Source organism: Hippoglossus hippoglossus, chromosome 13 (assembly GCF_009819705.1).
Source record: "Hippoglossus hippoglossus isolate fHipHip1 chromosome 13, fHipHip1.pri, whole genome shotgun sequence".
In the NCBI taxonomy this organism is placed as follows: domain Eukaryota; kingdom Metazoa; phylum Chordata; class Actinopteri; order Pleuronectiformes; family Pleuronectidae; genus Hippoglossus; species Hippoglossus hippoglossus.
In genome coordinates this window covers 9142561-9161460 of record NC_047163.1, presented here as the reverse complement: position 1 = coordinate 9161460, position 18900 = coordinate 9142561, and the positions used below count along the sequence as shown (strand labels likewise).

General features: G+C 38.9%; 2 protein-coding genes across 7 annotated transcripts; both read right to left on the bottom strand.

Annotated features, from left to right (window-relative positions):
* Positions 1–4718: 4718 nt before the first annotated feature.
* Positions 4719–10018, bottom strand: si:ch211-229d2.5 (zona pellucida-like domain-containing protein 1). Of its 5 annotated transcripts, none has more exons than XM_034604348.1 (11): positions 9959–10018; positions 9661–9785; positions 8975–9195; positions 8404–8588; positions 8230–8302; positions 7989–8086; positions 6595–6675; positions 6100–6268; positions 5902–6004; positions 5384–5404; positions 4719–5212 (listed from the first exon to the last, which is right to left on the bottom strand). In XM_034604348.1, exons 2-11 carry the CDS (start codon positions 9755–9757, stop codon positions 5076–5078), a joined length of 1185 nt encoding a protein of 394 aa, XP_034460239.1. In that variant the 5' UTR covers positions 9758–9785; positions 9959–10018; the 3' UTR covers positions 4719–5075. The 5 variants fall into 5 exon arrangements, with proteins under 5 accessions (XP_034460239.1, XP_034460238.1, XP_034460240.1 ...); XM_034604347.1 differs by having other exon boundaries at positions 9964–10013; XM_034604349.1 differs by having other exon boundaries at positions 9661–9871; positions 9964–9976.
* A 2603-nt stretch (positions 10019–12621) lies between these two features.
* LOC117772809 (zona pellucida-like domain-containing protein 1) lies at positions 12622–18900 on the bottom strand. Of its 2 annotated transcripts, none has more exons than XM_034604292.1 (10): positions 18668–18900; positions 16730–16950; positions 16451–16632; positions 15988–16060; positions 14861–14958; positions 14441–14521; positions 14056–14227; positions 13870–13975; positions 13334–13363; positions 12622–13113 (listed from the first exon to the last, which is right to left on the bottom strand). In XM_034604292.1, exons 1-10 carry the CDS (start codon positions 18804–18806, stop codon positions 12941–12943), a joined length of 1275 nt encoding a protein of 424 aa, XP_034460183.1. In that variant the 5' UTR covers positions 18807–18900; the 3' UTR covers positions 12622–12940. The 2 variants fall into 2 exon arrangements, with proteins under 2 accessions (XP_034460183.1, XP_034460184.1); XM_034604293.1 differs by having other exon boundaries at positions 12622–13104.

Below are 18900 nucleotides of genomic sequence, written 5' to 3'. Positions count from 1 at the left end.
ATCTATGCTTATCACAGGATTAAGCTCTCATATTCACACATCACAAGTTGCGCTTCAAGCTACACGCCAATCAAACTGTTTTCATGATCAGCTCAAACTGTCTTCCCTTCTTTTGAGTTGTCTGTTTGCCTTAGATTCTGCAGAGATCAATGAGTGGAAATAATCTTCCCTTGTAAGACATTCTCGGTCAAGTGGGCACCGGCACAGTTTGTTCGAAACATCCCCTGAAGGCTGAACAGTGTGTTCTGGTGTCCTACATTCACCCTTGTCCACTCCCACTCCCCACACTAATTGGACAAACACTACAACCCCTTCACATACACAGCACTGATACTACACTTGGACATATGCTGCCTTCATTCACATGCTGCATCTATACGTAACACGTAAATACCAGCTGCTGACTGAATAAACCTTGTCAAGGCCTTGATGAAATTGCCAGAATGTTGAGATTGAGGACAAGAATGAAGTTGTGATTTAATCTATTTAATTTATCCCTGCAGTCCACCACTACCAAACATTTCCTCAAGGCAAGTTCATCCATGTCTGTGTTGTTCTAGACAGTTTCTTGCACAATATATTTCTGGAAGTTACAGTAATGTAGTGCTGATGTGACAAAATATGTACGATTTCGTTATTTGTGAGACCTGCACTCAAGTTTATCTTTAAAAGATGCTCCACATTTTGTATTTAAACCAGGCGACAGGCCGATCTTCTAATATTCTCCATTAAAATGACATATAACCTATAATAATGACTTTATTCTCCACCAGCCTTTGAATCCCCCGCCACCCGTCTTTATTTCCTGTTATATTACAACTCTATTCTCTGAATATTATGGCTTTACCCTTAAAATCTCGTTTTCCCTTTAAGTGACCAGTATGCTTCATTTTAATAGTAACTTTAAACAGGGAAATCATATCCTGGTTTTTGCTATTTTGGTGCCATGTAGAAATGTTGCGAACAAATAAGTTAAATGAACTTTTTTTTATTCAATTAATTAGTCCTCCTTGTCCAAACCTGATGCCAAATGACCCCTTCGGCACCTCGACCACCAACAGTGGAGATTTGGGTGTGTTAGTAGTAACTAATGTAGCCTGGAGCAATTAGCCTCAAGCAGAGATGACGAGCAGAGGTCTGCTAAACTCACTTCTTAGTAACTGCACACCGACAGATCACACCTTTTTATTTACAGTCTGTTTAATGGATGATGACTCAAGTGGCATCATATAGGGTAATTTATCTGACAGCTAGCTTCCACACGCAGTACAAACCTGTCAACATGTGCTATATCAATGCAGTTTTCCTTTAAATCTTGGTTGAACAACAAAAAGTTGCTGATATAAAACATTCAGTTTAGCTTGCACTTTCCTTATTTCTGAGTTCAAACTCAGAGTTTTTAGAAAAACACAGTGCTCATATGTCCGTTAGCTGAAGCTAGGAGACAGTTAGTTAAAAGCTAAAAGCCCAATGGAAATGGAGACTGGGAGAAAACTTGCCTAACTCTGTCCAAAGGTAAGAAAACCTTCTCCCTCTGAAGCCCCACAATAAACTTGTAGGAAAGATAAGTTAGAATTTAGCTAGATTAGTTTACTTTATCTTAGCTTAACTTCACATAAAGGGAAAATGGGGGAGCACCTAGCCTGGCTCACTCTATACCCAACTCTGACAACCAGTCAGAAACTGCCAAATAACTGTATTTAATATTTTACAGTGAGCTTAAGTTAGGATTTAGCTTAGCTTGGCTTGTTTTAACATAAGTAGTAGACATGGGGAAACAGCCTGGCTGAAGGGTGGCCACCCACCAGTACCTCTGAAGCCCCTTAATACAACAACAACAACAACATATTCGATTTCTCAAAGAGAGCTAAAGTGAGGATTTAGCTAGGTTATCTTGGCTTAGTTTGGCTAAACGTAATTTAAGGAGGAGAAACAGCTCGTCTGGCTTGATTTGCACAACACAGATGTCAAAATCTGCCCCTTGAGTAACTAATTGACTAATTTGCTGATTACAAATTCAAAACCTTTGTATATTTACAGGATTTTGTGTACTGTGGACTGTTTAAGAAATATCCACACAAGATATATTTGTGAGCTTTAAGTGTGTTGTTAGGTATATTTGTACCTTGAGACAGAGACAGACTACTTTCCAGCCAGACGCTCTAGTGTCCAGTCTGGTTGTCAGATAGGAAAGTGTTGTCAATCTTCTCATCTAAGAAACCAATATTCCCAAATCTTGGGATGTATAAAACACATGCCGGAGGTAACAAAGAAAAGCTGCCCTATAGGTCTCTCATTCTTCTGGCTCTGATGTGACGTGATTATGACATTACACTTTGCACAGCTTCCCAGCTACATTCATTACAAAAGGTTAATGGAACAGCTGGACCCTCCTGCATGACGTTGCCTGCTCAGCAGTCCAGCAGATTGAGTCTTACCTTTATAAAGTTTTTCACATTTACCTGCCTTGAACCCATCCCCGCTTGTTTGCCTTTGTTTCACACTAGAACATCACATCAGCTCATTAGCAGGACTGTCACTGTTTATTCAAAGCCGTCATATTCCAGGAGTCTTCTTATTCATATGCCCGCCCTGAACTACAGCTGGTCCATCAATTTTTCATGATTTTGCTGTCTACTAAACCTTATGTATAGCCTTAAGACAGCCTCATATGCATATTAATTAGAATGGAAATGACAGGACAATTATTCTTTCAGCTGAGGACAAAACAAAACGTTAAGCTGATAAAAAGAAAGAGCAATTTCATCCTCACAGACAGAATTCATGTCTTCTGCAGAAAATAGTCTTAAATAAACACAGATCCGACGGCAGCAATACAAATGCCGCTTACAAAAACACGTCTCACGACATGACTTGATTTAAATGTGATAAGATACAATAAAATATGCATCGTCAGGAGCAGCAAGTGCAATATACAGATTTTTGACTCTGTTTTCCCCACAGCTATTAACATTTTAGAGGGCAACACAGCTGGTTCCAAAGGTTAATGTCCACGCCATTAGAGAGCGACAGAGCGTGCGTTTATCCCTGTTTTTTAATTAAATTACAGACAACTCACAAAGGGTGATTTATCCTGAACATACAGTCACTGCAGTTCTAATGGAGCGCCAGTTCCCAGCTCAGCTGATTTATCCCCCTTATGTTTCAAAGTGGGTCGTCTTGTCATGGAGTTTGTCATGGCCTACTTAACAAAACAGGAACTCATGATTAGATCATTTGTCTGGCCAGCTGATTGCTTTGCTCGTTGTTTTTATGGTGTACATGAGGTGACATCTGGCTTTTCATCGTCCAATGACCACATAAATATGAGAAGTAGCGGCGACTTGTGAACTTTCCATCCCTTCACAGAGCTGATATATAACTTACGTTTGAAGAGAAATACGCTTGTGATGATGTCAGAGCAAAATATTAATTTAATCCTGATTGATACAAAACATTTAGAAATTAATATCTTGATTCTCAGGCAGTATTTATGGAAATTTCTCGATGCTTAACAATCTACAGTACTAATTAAATTAATTAAGTAATGGTACTCTGCAGGTGCTTATTAGTGACATATATTAGTCCCTGAAAATATGAAATTAAAGAAATGGTGATTAGACACCCTCTAGTGGAGGATCATTACAAAAACATGACTCCACAAACCCCAGCATACATTTTTCTTTTATCCTTTGGCTTCAAAGCTCAAAGGGAAGGAGCCTCCTGAAAATATGAATTTGAAATACAACTATTCATATTGAACAGCTCCACTTTTTGTACGATCTACATTCCTCCAGTCATAAAACAACACGGGGGCTCGTGTGTCAGATATACTAACTCTTGTGAACTCAACTGAAGATGAGGAAAATCTTCTTGTGTCTGCGAAATCGTTTCATGTGGACTGTGAAATGCTCTCTCTGACATCGGCGCTCACAGCACGCACAGTTTAACTGCAGGTGAGGGTCTAGTGTTAGAAGACACAACCTCTTGTTTCGTATCCTCCAAGCTTTAATAGTAATAATGCATGCGTGACAAAAACAAATGGCACAAATATACACAGCAGACATCATTGACTCTGTGGAAATGGACAGTTCTCAGAACAGTTGCCACAGTAGATGATACATTATTACAAGCATTACAACTAAGTAAATCCCCCCTGATATTATGCAGGCTTGAATACATCATCCAAACAAGCATATTCTGCAAATAAATAACTAAATGGACCTTTTCATTCTGTTGTTATCGATCCTTTTTAAATGATACATTTTTAATTCAGCCATGCAATCTGTATGAGCTGCAGAATGCAGAGTAATGTCTCTAAAATTCAATCCATTATACATGAATTTCTACATACAACATGTCCGCTCTGGCTCGCCCAACAATACAAAACAAATCTATGCTGCTTGTCAAACCATCACAAGTAGGAATGTGAAATCCACTTTCTGTGTCATTCAGGTTCAGGATTCATACACAGATTTATGGATGGGCGTGTAAAAAAAACAAAACAAGTCTGAGTACGTGAATCAAAGAATATTTACATACTGACAATAAATCAAATTTTATGTGAGACAGAAATGTAAAGTTTCACATTTTTCGCCATATATATATATATATTTTATTATTTTTCACTGCAGCTGCTAGAGGAAAAGTCAAATATGGTAAAATGTTCTTGACAAGAAGATTGATGCCGCTCTTGTGTCTGTTTCTTATCACTGTGCGTTAAGACAGACCCTGGTTCGCCAAGTAATATCTTGTTTTTCAAATTTTTACTGAAAACAAATCTGAAGACTGACAGCTTGCTGTCAATGAGGAGTTTCGTATTCTCTCTTTTATTTCTGTCTTTTCTTTTCTTTTATTCTCTTTCATCATCGTAATGGGTGCATTATACAGACATCACCTTCCATAACTTGTGGCAGTCTGTGAAAGGTCGGACAGAAACATTAAGTGCTCCAATCAATAGTTTGATTCAGTACATCAGAGTCCTACATACATACATTAATGCACCTCCACCAGCTTGTGAATGTCACCCTGTCAAACTCATTATGTCATTTAGCCTCTAGCATTATGGGCGGCTGCTAGCTTAGCCGCTTCAATTTTCGATAAAAAGAAGCCGCCATCAAAATGGCCGTCACCCCTATCACAATGAGGACGGCCACGGCAATTCCCAGGCCGACAGACGCGCCCTTGCCATCGGTCTGGGCACCGGAGAGCGCTGTGCACAAATGAGAGTGATACCATTACGGGATGCTTAATTCCAGCAGGATAAAAATAAAATGTTATGACTGCAGATAAGAAGGGATTTCATTTCTGGAGGAATCTAATTAGTAGAAAATTTGTGAATGGCTGTTCTCATGGCAATCAGTTCCATAAATCACATACTTACCCTCGTCTTTGGGGAGAATGGCTGCAAGAAAGACAGAACAAGTCAGCCTTTCGTTATGAGGGACCATTTCATTTCATATTTTCCAAAATATTATATTTCCCAAAGATATTTGAGAAATAAACTAATTATAGTAAGAGATAGAGTAAAAGCCGAGGAGAGCAGACAAACTGCACTTAGCTGAGTTTTTCAGGGTCTAGACGATTAAAAACAGATTAAAAGCAGTAGTCAGACTATTTTTCTATTGACTCATTTTTCCCGTGAAGTAGTTTCTATAATTGCCCCCCCATCTGTGTGTTAAAGTGCTCATGTTTTGGCCATTTACATTTTCCCAATTTCAGACGGCCAATCGTAGCCACCTGATGTTTTCCTCTCTGTATGTGACTCGCTCTGCTTTGGGGAGTTCACTTGATGATGTCTGAGAAGTATCTCAAGGGAACTGTTAATACTGACTTTGGATCTTTTGTCTGACTCTTTTAAGACCTCATTTGCACAGAGATAAGGACACATAGAGGACTTACAGCTCTCCGTCTTGGCCCTTATAGCCACTGTGAGCACGGACGGCTCAGTGATGCTGTCCTGGACGACCGTGGTCTCCACGCTCCTCTTCTTCCTGCTGCATCTCTGTGGATCAGAGCAGACGGACAGACTTTGAGTTAAGGAGGATCTGGCTGGAACTGGAAATTTCTGCTTGAAATGCATGTGGTGCCATCCAGTACCTTGAAGGAGCTGCAGGTGCTGCGCTCACAGAGCCGAGTAATGCAGTGCAGATAGTAGGTGGAGATGGTCTGGTTCTGCTGCTCGATGAAGCGGAACGCTGGGAAGTAGAAGCGAGCCTTTTGGCTATCGCCGTTCTCCAGCACGGTGGTCAGCTGATCTACGGAGCACCTTTCAATAAAAGGCGTACCTCACAAGTGCCCCATTTGCACATCACATGGATAAATACAATCAGTGAATTAATGATAGAAAGGCAGGGAGTTGAAATCAAGACTAGGGCTCCCTTTGAATCTAGAGGTAGCTGCGGTTTACTCATTACACGGACGACAGGAAAACCTGCAGGTATGTGTGAAAGGTTTAAATTTAAAGCTGGACTGCTGGACCGAGAGACAGAACTCATTATCAGGCCTTGACGGACTGGAAGAAACGTACAAGTTACGAAAGGAAGACAGCTCACACTTTTTTCGCACAATGTTTTAAGGTGTTTTGTGACTTACGAGACAAACAGATTAAAGGAGCTGTCGTTGGAGGGCAGCGGAGACACTGAGGCGTAGCACCGGTCCAGAAGCACAAAGTACCTGTGAAGAAACAACGAGGTCCCCAGCACCGAGTCAGAGACTCCAGGTCACAGGTGGAATCCTCAGATTTACAGTCTATTAACACAGTCCAGTGGTTGGAGACTGTAGGAGATGGAAAACGTGTTTTTATGAAGCTATCAATCAGCTGTCAGTTCCCATGGATTACCAGCATCCAGGACCTGTTATTTATCAAACTGCTAAGAATTACATCTTAGAATTTAGAGAAAGATTAAAGTAAAGACATTAGATTAAAACTGCTTTTCATATTTAGCCTTACAACAACTAAAATACTAGGTTGGTAAAGAGTATTTCATTAAATGACTGCAGTGCAGAAACAGAGGGGATCACACAACAGCTCAAATTTTGGAGTGAATTAACAAAAAATGAAAATTGTGCACCATGAGTAATAAGTTATAGTTGAAGTGATATTGTAGGATAATGTTTTTTTATTTTATATATAATTTTGTCAGGTTAATTATTGTAGGAGTGAGTCCACAAAGAACTTTTTAACTCTTGAGTTTTCTCTTTATAGAAGTTGTGGCAGAAGTGACTTTGAACTTTTGATAATCTAAAAATACTCCATTACAAGTTATTACAACAATCCTGCTTTAAAAAGCCGGACAAATAAAGTAATAGACCATGTACTTCAAAGTACAAAATACTTTTACTTTGATATGTGTATCAAAGTAAAAGTATTTGTTTTACAGAAAAATGTCCCTTGAATTGATATATCATTATATAGCATATTACATTAATAGGTCATTAAAACTGATTCATTTTCATTTAAGAATCATTTACTACTGTGTCTGCTCTTGGTGGAATTTTAATGGATTTTAATAGTTAATAGTTCAATATCAAACTGGATTCTTTTCATTATACAACATATCTGTATATATTGGTAGTTTCTAATATTGGGTGTCGGGTCTCTTTAAATGCCACAAGAGAAATCTGAGGGGTCGTGAGATGGTAAGTTTCTATACATTTTTCTGACTTTAATTCTTTATTTTCTCCATTTAACAAAATATTGAATTATTCGGCCTGAACCTGTTTTGTTCATGAAACCCCATAAAATGTTTCTTTGGTAGATATGTCAACAACTGAAAAATGACTTGATTTTCATTTAGTAAGTGTTTGAAACTTCTGTTTTTATGTTTATATGTTTTTAATGTAAAACCGTACTCTGAAAAGCTGTAGTTCCTATGTAATTTTAATATTTGGAGTAAAAATTGCAAAACTAAATCAAATTTGATTACTCAGGTCTGAACCAGACACGGAGCAGGCTGTAGGTGGGATATAATGTTAACGGATCTTACTGTGATGTCAGGCTGGATGCAACAACCTCCACGTAGATGTTTGTCCTCAGTTCCACACCCAGAGGGGGCATGGCAAGGGGCTTGGTGTAATTATCATCCTAGCAAAAGAAGAGAGGGATGATATTTAAGAATACAAATTATAAAAGCTGTTTCATAAGATTAATCTTCTACAGTTACACATTGAACAAAAGTGTTGATGTAAGGGAATGTATAGTGTGTGAGAAGTGGTGTAAGGTGGCACCTTGTACAAGGCCATGCTCAGAGTACTGATGAAGCTCCCATTGTTGTCCTTCAGAGCCGTGGTGGAGGATGACCTGCGAGGAGAAGGAAGAATGAGATCACGCTTGTCACGCGAGCGAAACATGAGCGGTGCTAACGTATGTTTTCAACCCACATACGATAATTGTACACTTACACGTCCACCTGGGTGTTGTTGATGAGATACTCCAGAGGATAAGCACACGAGTAGTAATACTTGAGCTCCGCGTTGTAGGTGATGGTCCCGATGGTTGGGTCGAAGGATCGCACCACCCCGCTGACATTGACGGTCTGGATGTTGGAGAAGTCGGAGAAGATTCCCGTCCCTGGGGCGCTCGTGGTCTGAGGAATTATTCAGGAGGATCTTGATTATTTAAGAAATGGTTAAAAATAAATGGTGGCCAACGTCTTTCCGCACAGCATGCAGCAGTGATGAAATCATATCAAGAAAGTGGAACAGCTTTCTAAACTTTCTCCCTCTCCACAGAGAGGATTGCATCCATCTGTGTTACATTAAGTCAAGAGCAGTCTGATTCATCTCGTCTGAAAAGCCTCTTATTTCTCCCCTCTCTTCTCTTGCCTCCTCCTCGTGCTCGGCCCAAAACACAGCTTCTCTTTCGGTTTCCTAAATCTGCTCTAATTCTCTTTAGCTGAAGACGAAACAAGCCCCACGATCACCTCCACCATCAAGAGTTGAATTCAGGATACTTTATTGATGCAACACTCACCAAGAAATTACTTCCGCAGGCGTTTCCCTCGCTGATGGGGAAGCTGAACCTCATCACAGGAGGTGCCACCGAGGTGTCCAGCGTCCCCTTGCAGGCCACATTGTCCCGGATGCGGTTCAGGATCAGTAAGCTCCCGTTGTATCCGGTGTAGATCGCAGGGCAGATTTGAATAGCTAGTTCGATGGCAGACGTGCCACACATCACCCCGATATCAGTATATTCTGATAACGATAAAAAAGCATTATCACGAAAGACTGACAATGAAAGACTGAACTGACATGAATTTCATTAGTTTGAGTAGAATCGTACCAATCAGGACAACTTTGCGTCTTACAATGGAGGAAATGTGTCAAAACAATTCTGAAAAATATTGTGCATACATAGGCATATGACAAAACAAATTTAATAAAATAAAAGTGTTAAGTAAAAATGTATATCAAATTTGAAGAAAAAAACACTCCACCACCAGCACAGTTAATGAAATCAGAAAAATATAAATATAAAATTTCTCATCCCTGTTCAAACATCTACTATTTTACTGTGAGGATATATTTTTACCATTGGATACAAGTGTGCTAATTCAATATTTGAACTAAAATCAATATTGCTTCCCTAAAGGTCTACATTTGAAATATCAATACAACCCCTCGTGTCTGAAACCAAAATGTGAGAACAAAGGTCTTTACCTGGTCTTCTGGCGTAAACTCCACAGTCGGATAAGCTGAGGGCCTCTCGGCCCACAATACACAGGGAGGTCAGGATAAGGAAGCTGAATAAAGCCATGTCCCCACTCTGCCCTCTGTGAAAAAAGCTGAGGCAAACACAACAGATGTCAGACACAGAAAATCCCAAAAGAAAATCCGGAAGAAATCATCTCTAAATCCACTGAGGTGATTTCTACAAAAAGAAAAAAAACTTTTTTTAGATGCTTAATCCAGAACTGTCAATCAAGGAATCTTAGCCAGATGTTATCTTAGCCGGGACCTTACCTCCGCGGTCTCTTTGCTGGTTTAGGATGAGAGCGCAGTGGGCTGTTGTATATATGGTGAACCTGACCTTGTGTAGTCACAGCACTGTTTTAGGATTGGATGGAAACAAGGTCAATGCCACTTTGCTGGGGCTGCCTCGGTTTGCACGTGAACAATTCAGTTTTTGTGGCTGAGGTGCCGTGGTCCTCTCCTGGAGGCAAATGATGAAACCCGACACAGTCGCCTTCGAAGTAACATGTTTAAACAAAGTCCACGAGGCCTTTGTGTGTGAAACGCAGCCCCTGTTTCCTTAATATGACACTTAATAAAGTGAGGGCATGTATGGTTTGTTGTCACCTGGGACCTCACACATAATAGACAGAGAAGGAGCTGTTGTCTTGTGAGGTGTTAATCTTAATGTAAACTGGATGACCTTTAATTTAAACATCATCACAAAAAATATTATATATGTTTTTTTTTTTATATTGTTTTATTAGTGACATGTTGTTATCAACATACATTTTAGTCAGACTGTTGACAGAATGTTTTTATGTAACTTGGACAAGATTTACGTTAGAATATTTGTCTTTTCTGCGTCAGACGTTGTAGAAAGTACAAACTCACATATATTTGAAATGGAGAATTGTTTTTTATTTGGTTAATGTTGAAGTTTAACTCAAAGAAAACAATCGCGTGACCCTTGGAACCCGATCCTGACAGGTGAGCCATCTGGGAAGAGAAAACTCTGATCGGGGTCAAGTTGGAGGATGGGTGTCTCTGTCAGGCTTTTGTAAACCACGCAGACAAATGCTGGACAAATTGTTATTGTCATGACGTGTGCACTTAAACATGCTAAGCCTTTCTGCCTTCTCGCCCACACACAAACACCCTCACGTATATTACTCACAGTGTGTGTACGTCTTCTTTGGCGTCAACATCCAAAGTAAAGTCCCAGCCTAATTTCCATCGTGGGAGAAGAGTTTAATCAATTACAACAGATAGTAAACTGAGAGAAAGAGATACGATAGCATTTATTCCTCTCATTTCAGTTATCTGTGGTCATTGTGGACTCTGAATACATCCCAAAATGGCTGTTGAAATGAGGGATTAGGGTGATAAAGAGCAGCGAACGCAGCAGAGCCGTGCGGGTCACAAAAACACCCGCAGAGTCAGACATGTGAGACGCAGCGGCTGCCCAGCAGACGTTTATATAGGTCATCGTAAAAGGAAATCAATAAAGGAAAAATTGAAAGATTAATTCTGGCGGTCATCAAATGAGCCCCGGTGTTTTGTTCGTTTCCCTGGAGATTGGACACTCACAAGGCCGTGACGCTGTAAAAGAACTTTACTGATCGTAGTCGGATAAATCACTGAAGATATGCCATGAAAGTTTTTACCCACATAACAAATATGTGCCATTAAAGTGCCAGCAGCTCAGAGATGGTTTTGTTTAGCCGATATTCAAATGATTTGGCTAGCTGACCTTTACTGCAGCCAGCCACCAGGGGGCGATCAACATACTTAGACTGATCTCGATTCCTATTAAAATACCTGTTTAAAGTGAAAGTTTAAAGGGATGATTTAAGAGATATGTGTGGTAAGTATAGGATAAAGCTAGGATATTAGTTTAGCTTCACATAGACTGAAAAAATAGAGAAAGTTAGTGAATAGGTACAAATTTTACAAAGCAGCTAAGAGCCAAAATAAATGTACATATCCGAAACATACTGATATTGCAGCAGCAGCTGAATTGAAACATGCAACAATACATCGACTTTCTTCATTTCAAAACACTTGTTTATTTGTAAATTTTAATAGTACACAGGGTTATACATGCTACACATTTAAACAGTTTACAGCGTTGTGTCACAATAAAAACAACTGTGAATATAAAATAGGATAACATGTCTTCACATACACACTAAATATATCTATTGTTTGTTTGATGAGGTATCAAAGGCAATAAATACACAAGACCTAAAACAATACAGTACAAATTTTATTAATATGTATTGAGGAACACACACATGCCAACACATCAGTATTGGTTTGTTAAAATCAGTGGCCTCAACATACTGTCAGTACAAAGAGGGGTAAGAGTTTATAATACAGTCAATGATTTACAGTGTGATTTTGTTGTATAATTAAATACTGACTAGTTCCTAAAAATGTAAGAGCAGTGGGAGAAAAGAAAAGAAAAGAAAGGGAACAAACAATCAGGCATTTGACAGAAATAAAAGTGTTTCTGTAAATGTTGGTATGGTAACAATGATATACAAACAATGAAGTATAATTAAAAAGTACTAAAAGGATAACAGCTACACATTGGACTGCAGCCCACAAACCTTGTTCTTATACAAATACTTTATCAAAAACCTATAGAGAGTTTCTCCTGTGTGTTGGATCAAAAATAGGTAATCCCCATTACTTAAGAAACTTAATAATTAAGTTAACAACCTAATTCTGTTGATGACACATTTAGATTGTTAACCATTTTCTTGCCAAACATCAACATTTGTTTCCCAGCACTGTAACTCATACTCTTACAGCTCAGTACAAATTATTGATATAGTTTCATTTGATTTTGATCATGTGTGGACATCACATCTGGTTTTATAGTTGAAATGATTTGAACTATGTTCTAGCTCCCTCTGTTTCATCCTTTAGGGATACTGAGTGTACTATGGGCACAATCACACATTTTGTGTCTCTGTTCTATGTCATGTACTTAAGGTACTTATATTGTGTCTACTTTGTATGTATTCAGCTGTTTTCCCATACTGGTACACACTAGGGTCCTAATGCCACTTTTTCAATGCGACTTTTGGACCATATTGTACATTTGTCATGTTTCTTAAACTTAACTTACAAATAAGTACTAGTGTGAACTAATACGTATGTTTTAAGAACCTGGCCTTTAATCTGATACCATAAAATCACCCTGTAAACCAGTGGCTGTATTAGAAAGTATTACTCAATTATGTGATGTACAGTTTATTTATTTGAAGCTGGGGTTCCAAACACCTGAGGCTGAGGTTGTTGGGAGGCGGGACTTCTGCAGGAGGCGAAGCGACAGCAGGAGGAAGCCCACGCTGACCCCACCCAGGACGACCACGCCTGAGATCAGAGCACTGGTCACCGGGTTCATCGGCTGGGAGGAGCCTCCAGATGCTGGTGGGTGGAAAGATGAACAAAAGCAGAAGGATGAAGGTGACGTGTTTCTGACGTGATGACCTGTCTCTCTTTTTTTCTTTTTTTCAGAAAGAGAAGGTGGAACCTTTGTGTCGTTGCCGTAAATCATCAATTTCCATCGGTATCTGCTATCTTCAGTGACAGGTGACATTTAAAACCTTTTTTTTTACATTGTGTAACATGGCATGAGGGAGCTTACCGAGCTGGGAGTTGTTGACAGGAGTCTCATCTGAAAAATGATTATCAAAGTGTTTATCAGAGTCATTTTTACAGATACTTTAATCTTCACTGTGGATTCACTGATTTATCGAAATACTAATACATATCTGCTCTATTGCTGAGAGTTGGAAGAAAAGATTGATGTCACTCTCTTAGCTTAGCTTAGCATTAGGACTTGAAATACAGGGGAAGAGATGGTGTGGCTGTATCTTAAGACAATACAATCCTGTTACTATTTGTAAAGCTTGCTTATTAACATATTAAAGATAATTGGTTTAATCCACTGAACAGATTTAAGTGCAGCAATTTCAAGGTTTCTGTACCTGAGTGAGAGGCTGTTGACTGAACCCTTGGTAAAACCACAATTTTTACAGTTTTCCTTTTTTCTCTTTCTTAAAAATTAAACAAACAACCTTGAAATGTGTGACTAGTTTTAATGTGTCAGATTTTGTGCCTCTGCATTCCTAACCCAGGCCTGTGAGTCTAATCTTTTAAGAGACACTGTATTCTTTATACCACTCCTGGTGATGATCGGTCCAGCAGTGATGACTGCGTTCCCAGACGCTGATGGTAGGGAATCATGACTCTCCTCTGCATCCCGCCTCCGCCGTCGCCCACAAATCTGCCAATCACATCATCAGATTCCAGTCCTCATTGAGGTCAGGGGACACACAAACTCAGATGCTTGGTTTTTACACTTACTGGCATGAGCATGATGCAGTCGTCGGCCCGGCAAAGCTTGGTGACGCAGTGCAAAAACACAGTCGACATCTTCTGGTGTCTGTGTTTAACGAAACGGAAAACCTCGAAGGAAAATCGCCCCATCTGACTCATCCCATTCTCGAAAACTGTCGTCTGTGGGTCTTTGGAGCAGCTGCGTCAAAGAGGACACAGATATGCACATACATGATAATACTTACTGCTACATGCACACTGTGAACATGACAGATTTGATGTATGCTTAAGCACTTAGAGAAGAAAAAAGTAGCATTCATGAGCATGACCCATTCGGAGGACCTGAATAGGTAATGACTCTCTTTTTGTGGTTCATTAAGTCATCATCTTGAGTGGGAAAAAAAAAGATTACCCAAAGAAAAGGTCATAGCGGAGTTCATCATTAGGATTCCCTGAGGGGGTTGTGTAACAGTAGTCCATCAAGATGTTCCACCTGCACAAGGACAAAAGTGCGAGATGGGATGAGGGATAGAGATCTAACTGCACATGGGAAAATACAACTCGGGCTTTCTCTGCTGCAGGCTGGCGCCTTCCCTTAGAATAATAACATAATGGCATAATGAATGTAGGCAAAGCAAAGAAAAAAGACTAATTCCTGGCGTCATTCAAAAAATGATGCTGGGAAAGATGTTGTGATTGACCGAAATATCATATGTGCTTCACTGAAGTTGTTGTTGTTGTTAATGATAAGATATCTGCTGCTACATTAGATTTCTGACATTTTAAAATTAGGAGAATATCCAATAGTAAAAGATCGGATATTATCTGGAACCTTTTGTCTAAGTTTGTGGCTTTCACAGCAGCAAATACTCTGGTTTTCAGAGCCAGTCCAGCCATTGGAATAGAAAGAGGTTGATTGTATGTTGAATCCTGTGGAGGACAAAAAAAAAAGCACGAGATTAGGAACAAATAAGGAAAACTGTCACATAGTGAGTATAGTACAAGGCTTGTGATACTCTATTTATGATATTGTGTACAAATCCAGTGAAGGGACATAAACCAACAATGCATTGGTCCAAAACTTTCCTCTTGTAAAAAGTAAAAGAAAACTTGCATAGTTTAATGGTTACATTTTATTGTTAGGTGACCTCTAGTGGTTGTCACATTATGACACGACCAAAGGAGGAAGTCAGGTCATGCAGCTGCCCTGTCAGTGGCCCTGTCAGCTGCCCTGTCAGTGGCACACATTTAAAATCTTTTGAGGCTTTTGAGAAACTGTGAATAACTCAATGTGTGTCCATAGCCAGTTACAACTCTTCATCTAAGATGGTCAAGACAGGCATTCCTCTAGGATCTATCTTAGGACAAAAATTGTTTTCTAAATAAATGGGGTTAGTTCAGGATTAGAAACGTCAAACATGCACTTTTATGCAGATGACACTATAATTTATTCCATGGCATTGTCTTTAAAAGTAGCAAAACTCAGAAGTTAGGTTTCTATTTTCAATTAAAAACACCTTTTCATTTACTGTTAGAAAAAGATGAGTCCAAATTACTTTTTTGTGGGTATTAGATTATGGTGATGTAATTTATATGCATGCATCTCAATCGCTTTCTGGGACCATCCTGGTTAAATATAGGATAAATAAAAATAGATAAATTAAAAATATGAAAATAAATCAGTTTTCTTTTAGTTGACGGATTCATTAGAAGAAAGCACCAACATGATTCAAAGCTCATGAACTCAATCTTCATTCATTTATTGAGAGGGTTATTTACAATAAGAATGAGACATCACCAGTTGTATAAAGATGGATCTATTGAAATGATGATTCAGAGATCATGAACTCAATTTTCATCAAACGTATTTCTGACACTTATAATTAAAAGCTTCATGAATTGCAGAAAAAATTGTATTGATTGTAAAAAAAAAAAATGTTTGTGTGGCTGTGAACTCACATTATACAGGATCATACTCAACGTGCTCACAAAGGTACCATTGCCGTCCTTGACAGAAACAGCAGCAGAGGAGCTGTGAAGAGTTCAACACCGTTATTATAATTCTATTTTTCATCTTTTTGGAGATGGCTGGTGCACTTAAAAAGAATAACACTTTGATAGCAGATGGTGTGATGGGATGTAATCACAAAGTTAGAGTATATTTATTTATTTACATGACTGAAAGACAACAGTTTAGAGGATGTATATTAGCATCTCAAACATTTGAAGAAATGCTTCTCAAAATATTATGAGACACAAACGCATTCAGGCTTTTAAACTAAAAGGCTTATCATTGCCACCGTTTAGGAAAACACATTTCTTCATTAAATAAATAAATTTTTAAAAGTAATATCTAATCCACTGACTCCATGAGGGTCAAGCTTTCTTTTGGTGCTGAAGGAGTTGTTTGTTAGCAACTTACGATGCCAGCTGTGAGTTGTTGACCAGGTACTCCAGTGGATAGCTGCAGCTGAATTTATACAACAAGCCGGGCAGGTAGCTGATTATAGTTGGCGGGTCAGGGGTGTCGATATAGCCTGAGATGTTACCAATTTGTACCAGAGACATGTTCCCATAGGCATTGGGCCCGTAGGCTGTGCTGACCTGCAGAGAGAAACACACCACACACGTTGCTTTCTCCCAGGTCAATAAACAGCATTATGACGTTGCCTATGCATCTTAGTGTTTGTGTATTCCTTACCACCAGGCTGTTGCCGCAGGCCTCCAGAGTGCTGAGGCTGATGCTGAACAGGACCGCTGTGGGGAAGGTGTTGTTGTTGATGAAGCCACGGCACTGCATGTCACCATGGTGACCGTTCAGGGCCAAGTCTGCGTCAGTGTAGCCGGAGAAAAGCACCGGGCAGAAGTTGATCTTTAAGGTGATGGTCTGGACCCCGCAGTACACGCTGACGTCCCGCTCTCCTGCAGGAAGACAGAGGAAGAGAGTTCAGGAAGAAAAGGAGGAAGGAAGTTTTCAATCGTCTGCAGCCAGAGCTCGTTCACCACCACACTGATACTTACCTGGAATCTCAGGGATCAAACAGTGTCTGATTAGATGGTAGGGATCAAATCCCCATATTGAAAGGTCCATATTGATCAAACTCAGCTGTTCACCGAGTGTGAACAACGTTACCAGAGCAACTCACTGCGACTCAGAGCAACACGTTAAAGAGCAACTTTCAAATAACATGGTTGTAAGGTTGATGCAAAAATAACTAACAAAAGACAACAATCTACATCTACCATATTGTTCATTATTTAAAATATAATAATTTTACTGATATATATGTGTCGGTAAAATATTTCCATTTTGTTGTTTTTTGTATTTTTTACCCCAATTAATACACATTTATGAAAATGATGTTTAATATCTGCCAATAGACACCTCTAAATCCTGCACACTTGAACTTTAATACTCTTATAAAATAGTTAAAGTAGAAACAGAAGAAATTCACACTGGAGCAGTAAAGTAATTTGCCAGCTGGTTTTCATCATTAAAAAAAGACTATAATTTAGTCACACACAGTCGAGATGCACAAAGAGTGATTAACACAACTAATATCACTTTTATTAATTTGCGCTGCAGCCATCTGTGATCTGCTCTAAACCAACTTAATAGACCTGCATCAGTCTCTTTGATCTAAGACTATTGTTGAATACTTAAGAGTATAATTAAGAATCATTTATTCTGAAGTTTGTGACTATGAATTTTTTGACTTCAGCAGTTTTTAGATAAATACAGACCCAGGCTGACACCTTTAAAACAAGACTTTACATCTGTAGGATTAAGATACTGCAAATGTGATATGACAATCAACACTTTAAAAAAGCTAAATAAGAAAACAATCATCAGGAGTTCAAAGAGGCCGAATCAGGCACATTCAAGGAGAAGATGCATTTGAATAAAAAAAGTTCATTCTCAAACATTATCTTTGTAGTAGCTGTCAAATTGATATTATGCAGTATCTGCACTCGTAAGATTTTATTTTTAGTCAGGTACATGTAGCTAAAAATAATATAGTTTAGTAAAACAAGGCTGTAATTAACCCTGCTTTTATTAGGGTTGTAATGCTTAAAAAAAAAAAAAGGCTTTAACCTGATGTGCTTCTGTCTTGGATTGTGTAAAACTGAGAAATGTTTGTACTTTGTCTATAACGTCGGGAGACAAGATAAGATCAATTAAAAAGTAAATATATAAACAACAAAGCCTTTCAAAAGACACGAAGGCCACAACGTAGAGATTCAAAAGAAAAATATAAAAATTATCAAAAATAGAAGAACTCAATATACACAATCTACAATGTATTGATATATATATAAATAACTTTGACAGGGTAAATTATTAAATACATATAATATCAATTAATTCATAATAATATTTTACATGTTAGTAGAACAAGCCAGTGTCACATTAAGTGGACTTGTGTTTTGAGGTAAATAGTTGAATGCATCACATCACACAGGGAGGTAATAGAACTACACAGTGTGTGGAGAAATACCCAATTAATCCAAAGTACACTCGCCAAATTAAAAAACCAGAGCAAATTCCACCTCTGACAGAATCATTATCTTGTGTTCAATATCTGCAGTCGGAATCAAAGAAGGACAGAGCGAATGAGTCTGTCTGCGTTATTCTCACCAGGAAACCTGCTGTGGTGGCTGGCGTCACAGTTGTATCCGTTAAACTGCGTGGAGACCGACGCAGCGTTACTCATCAGCAGGAAAATAAAGCACATTCGTGTCATTGCAGCACCTTTGAGGGGTTCGCCCAGCGTCATCTTCAAAAGGTCAACATTGCATTAATCACATTCCTCAGGCTCAGGTTTGTGTTTGAAAAAAAAGACTATACTCAAAATTAGATGTTGAAAAACA

Coding starts and splice junctions, on each gene's coding strand:
- si:ch211-229d2.5 (XM_034604348.1), bottom strand. CDS start 9,757: ATGGCTTTATTCAGCTTCCTTATCCTGACCTCCCTGTGTATTGTGGGC. Junction 8,589..8,974: donor CCTGCGGAAGTAATTTCTTG/GTGAGTGTTGCA, acceptor ATAATTCCTCAG/ACCACGAGCGCCCCAGGGAC. Junction 8,087..8,229: donor TGAGCATGGCCTTGTACAAG/GTGCCACCTTAC, acceptor TTCTTTTGCTAG/GATGATAATTACACCAAGCC.
- LOC117772809 (XM_034604292.1), bottom strand. CDS start 18,806: ATGACGCTGGGCGAACCCCTCAAAGGTGCTGCAATGACACGAATGTGC. Junction 16,951..18,667: donor CCACCACAGCAGGTTTCCTG/GTGAGAATAACG, acceptor GTCTTCCTGCAG/GAGAGCGGGACGTCAGCGTG. Junction 16,633..16,729: donor CCTGCGGCAACAGCCTGGTG/GTAAGGAATACA, acceptor TTCTCTCTGCAG/GTCAGCACAGCCTACGGGCC.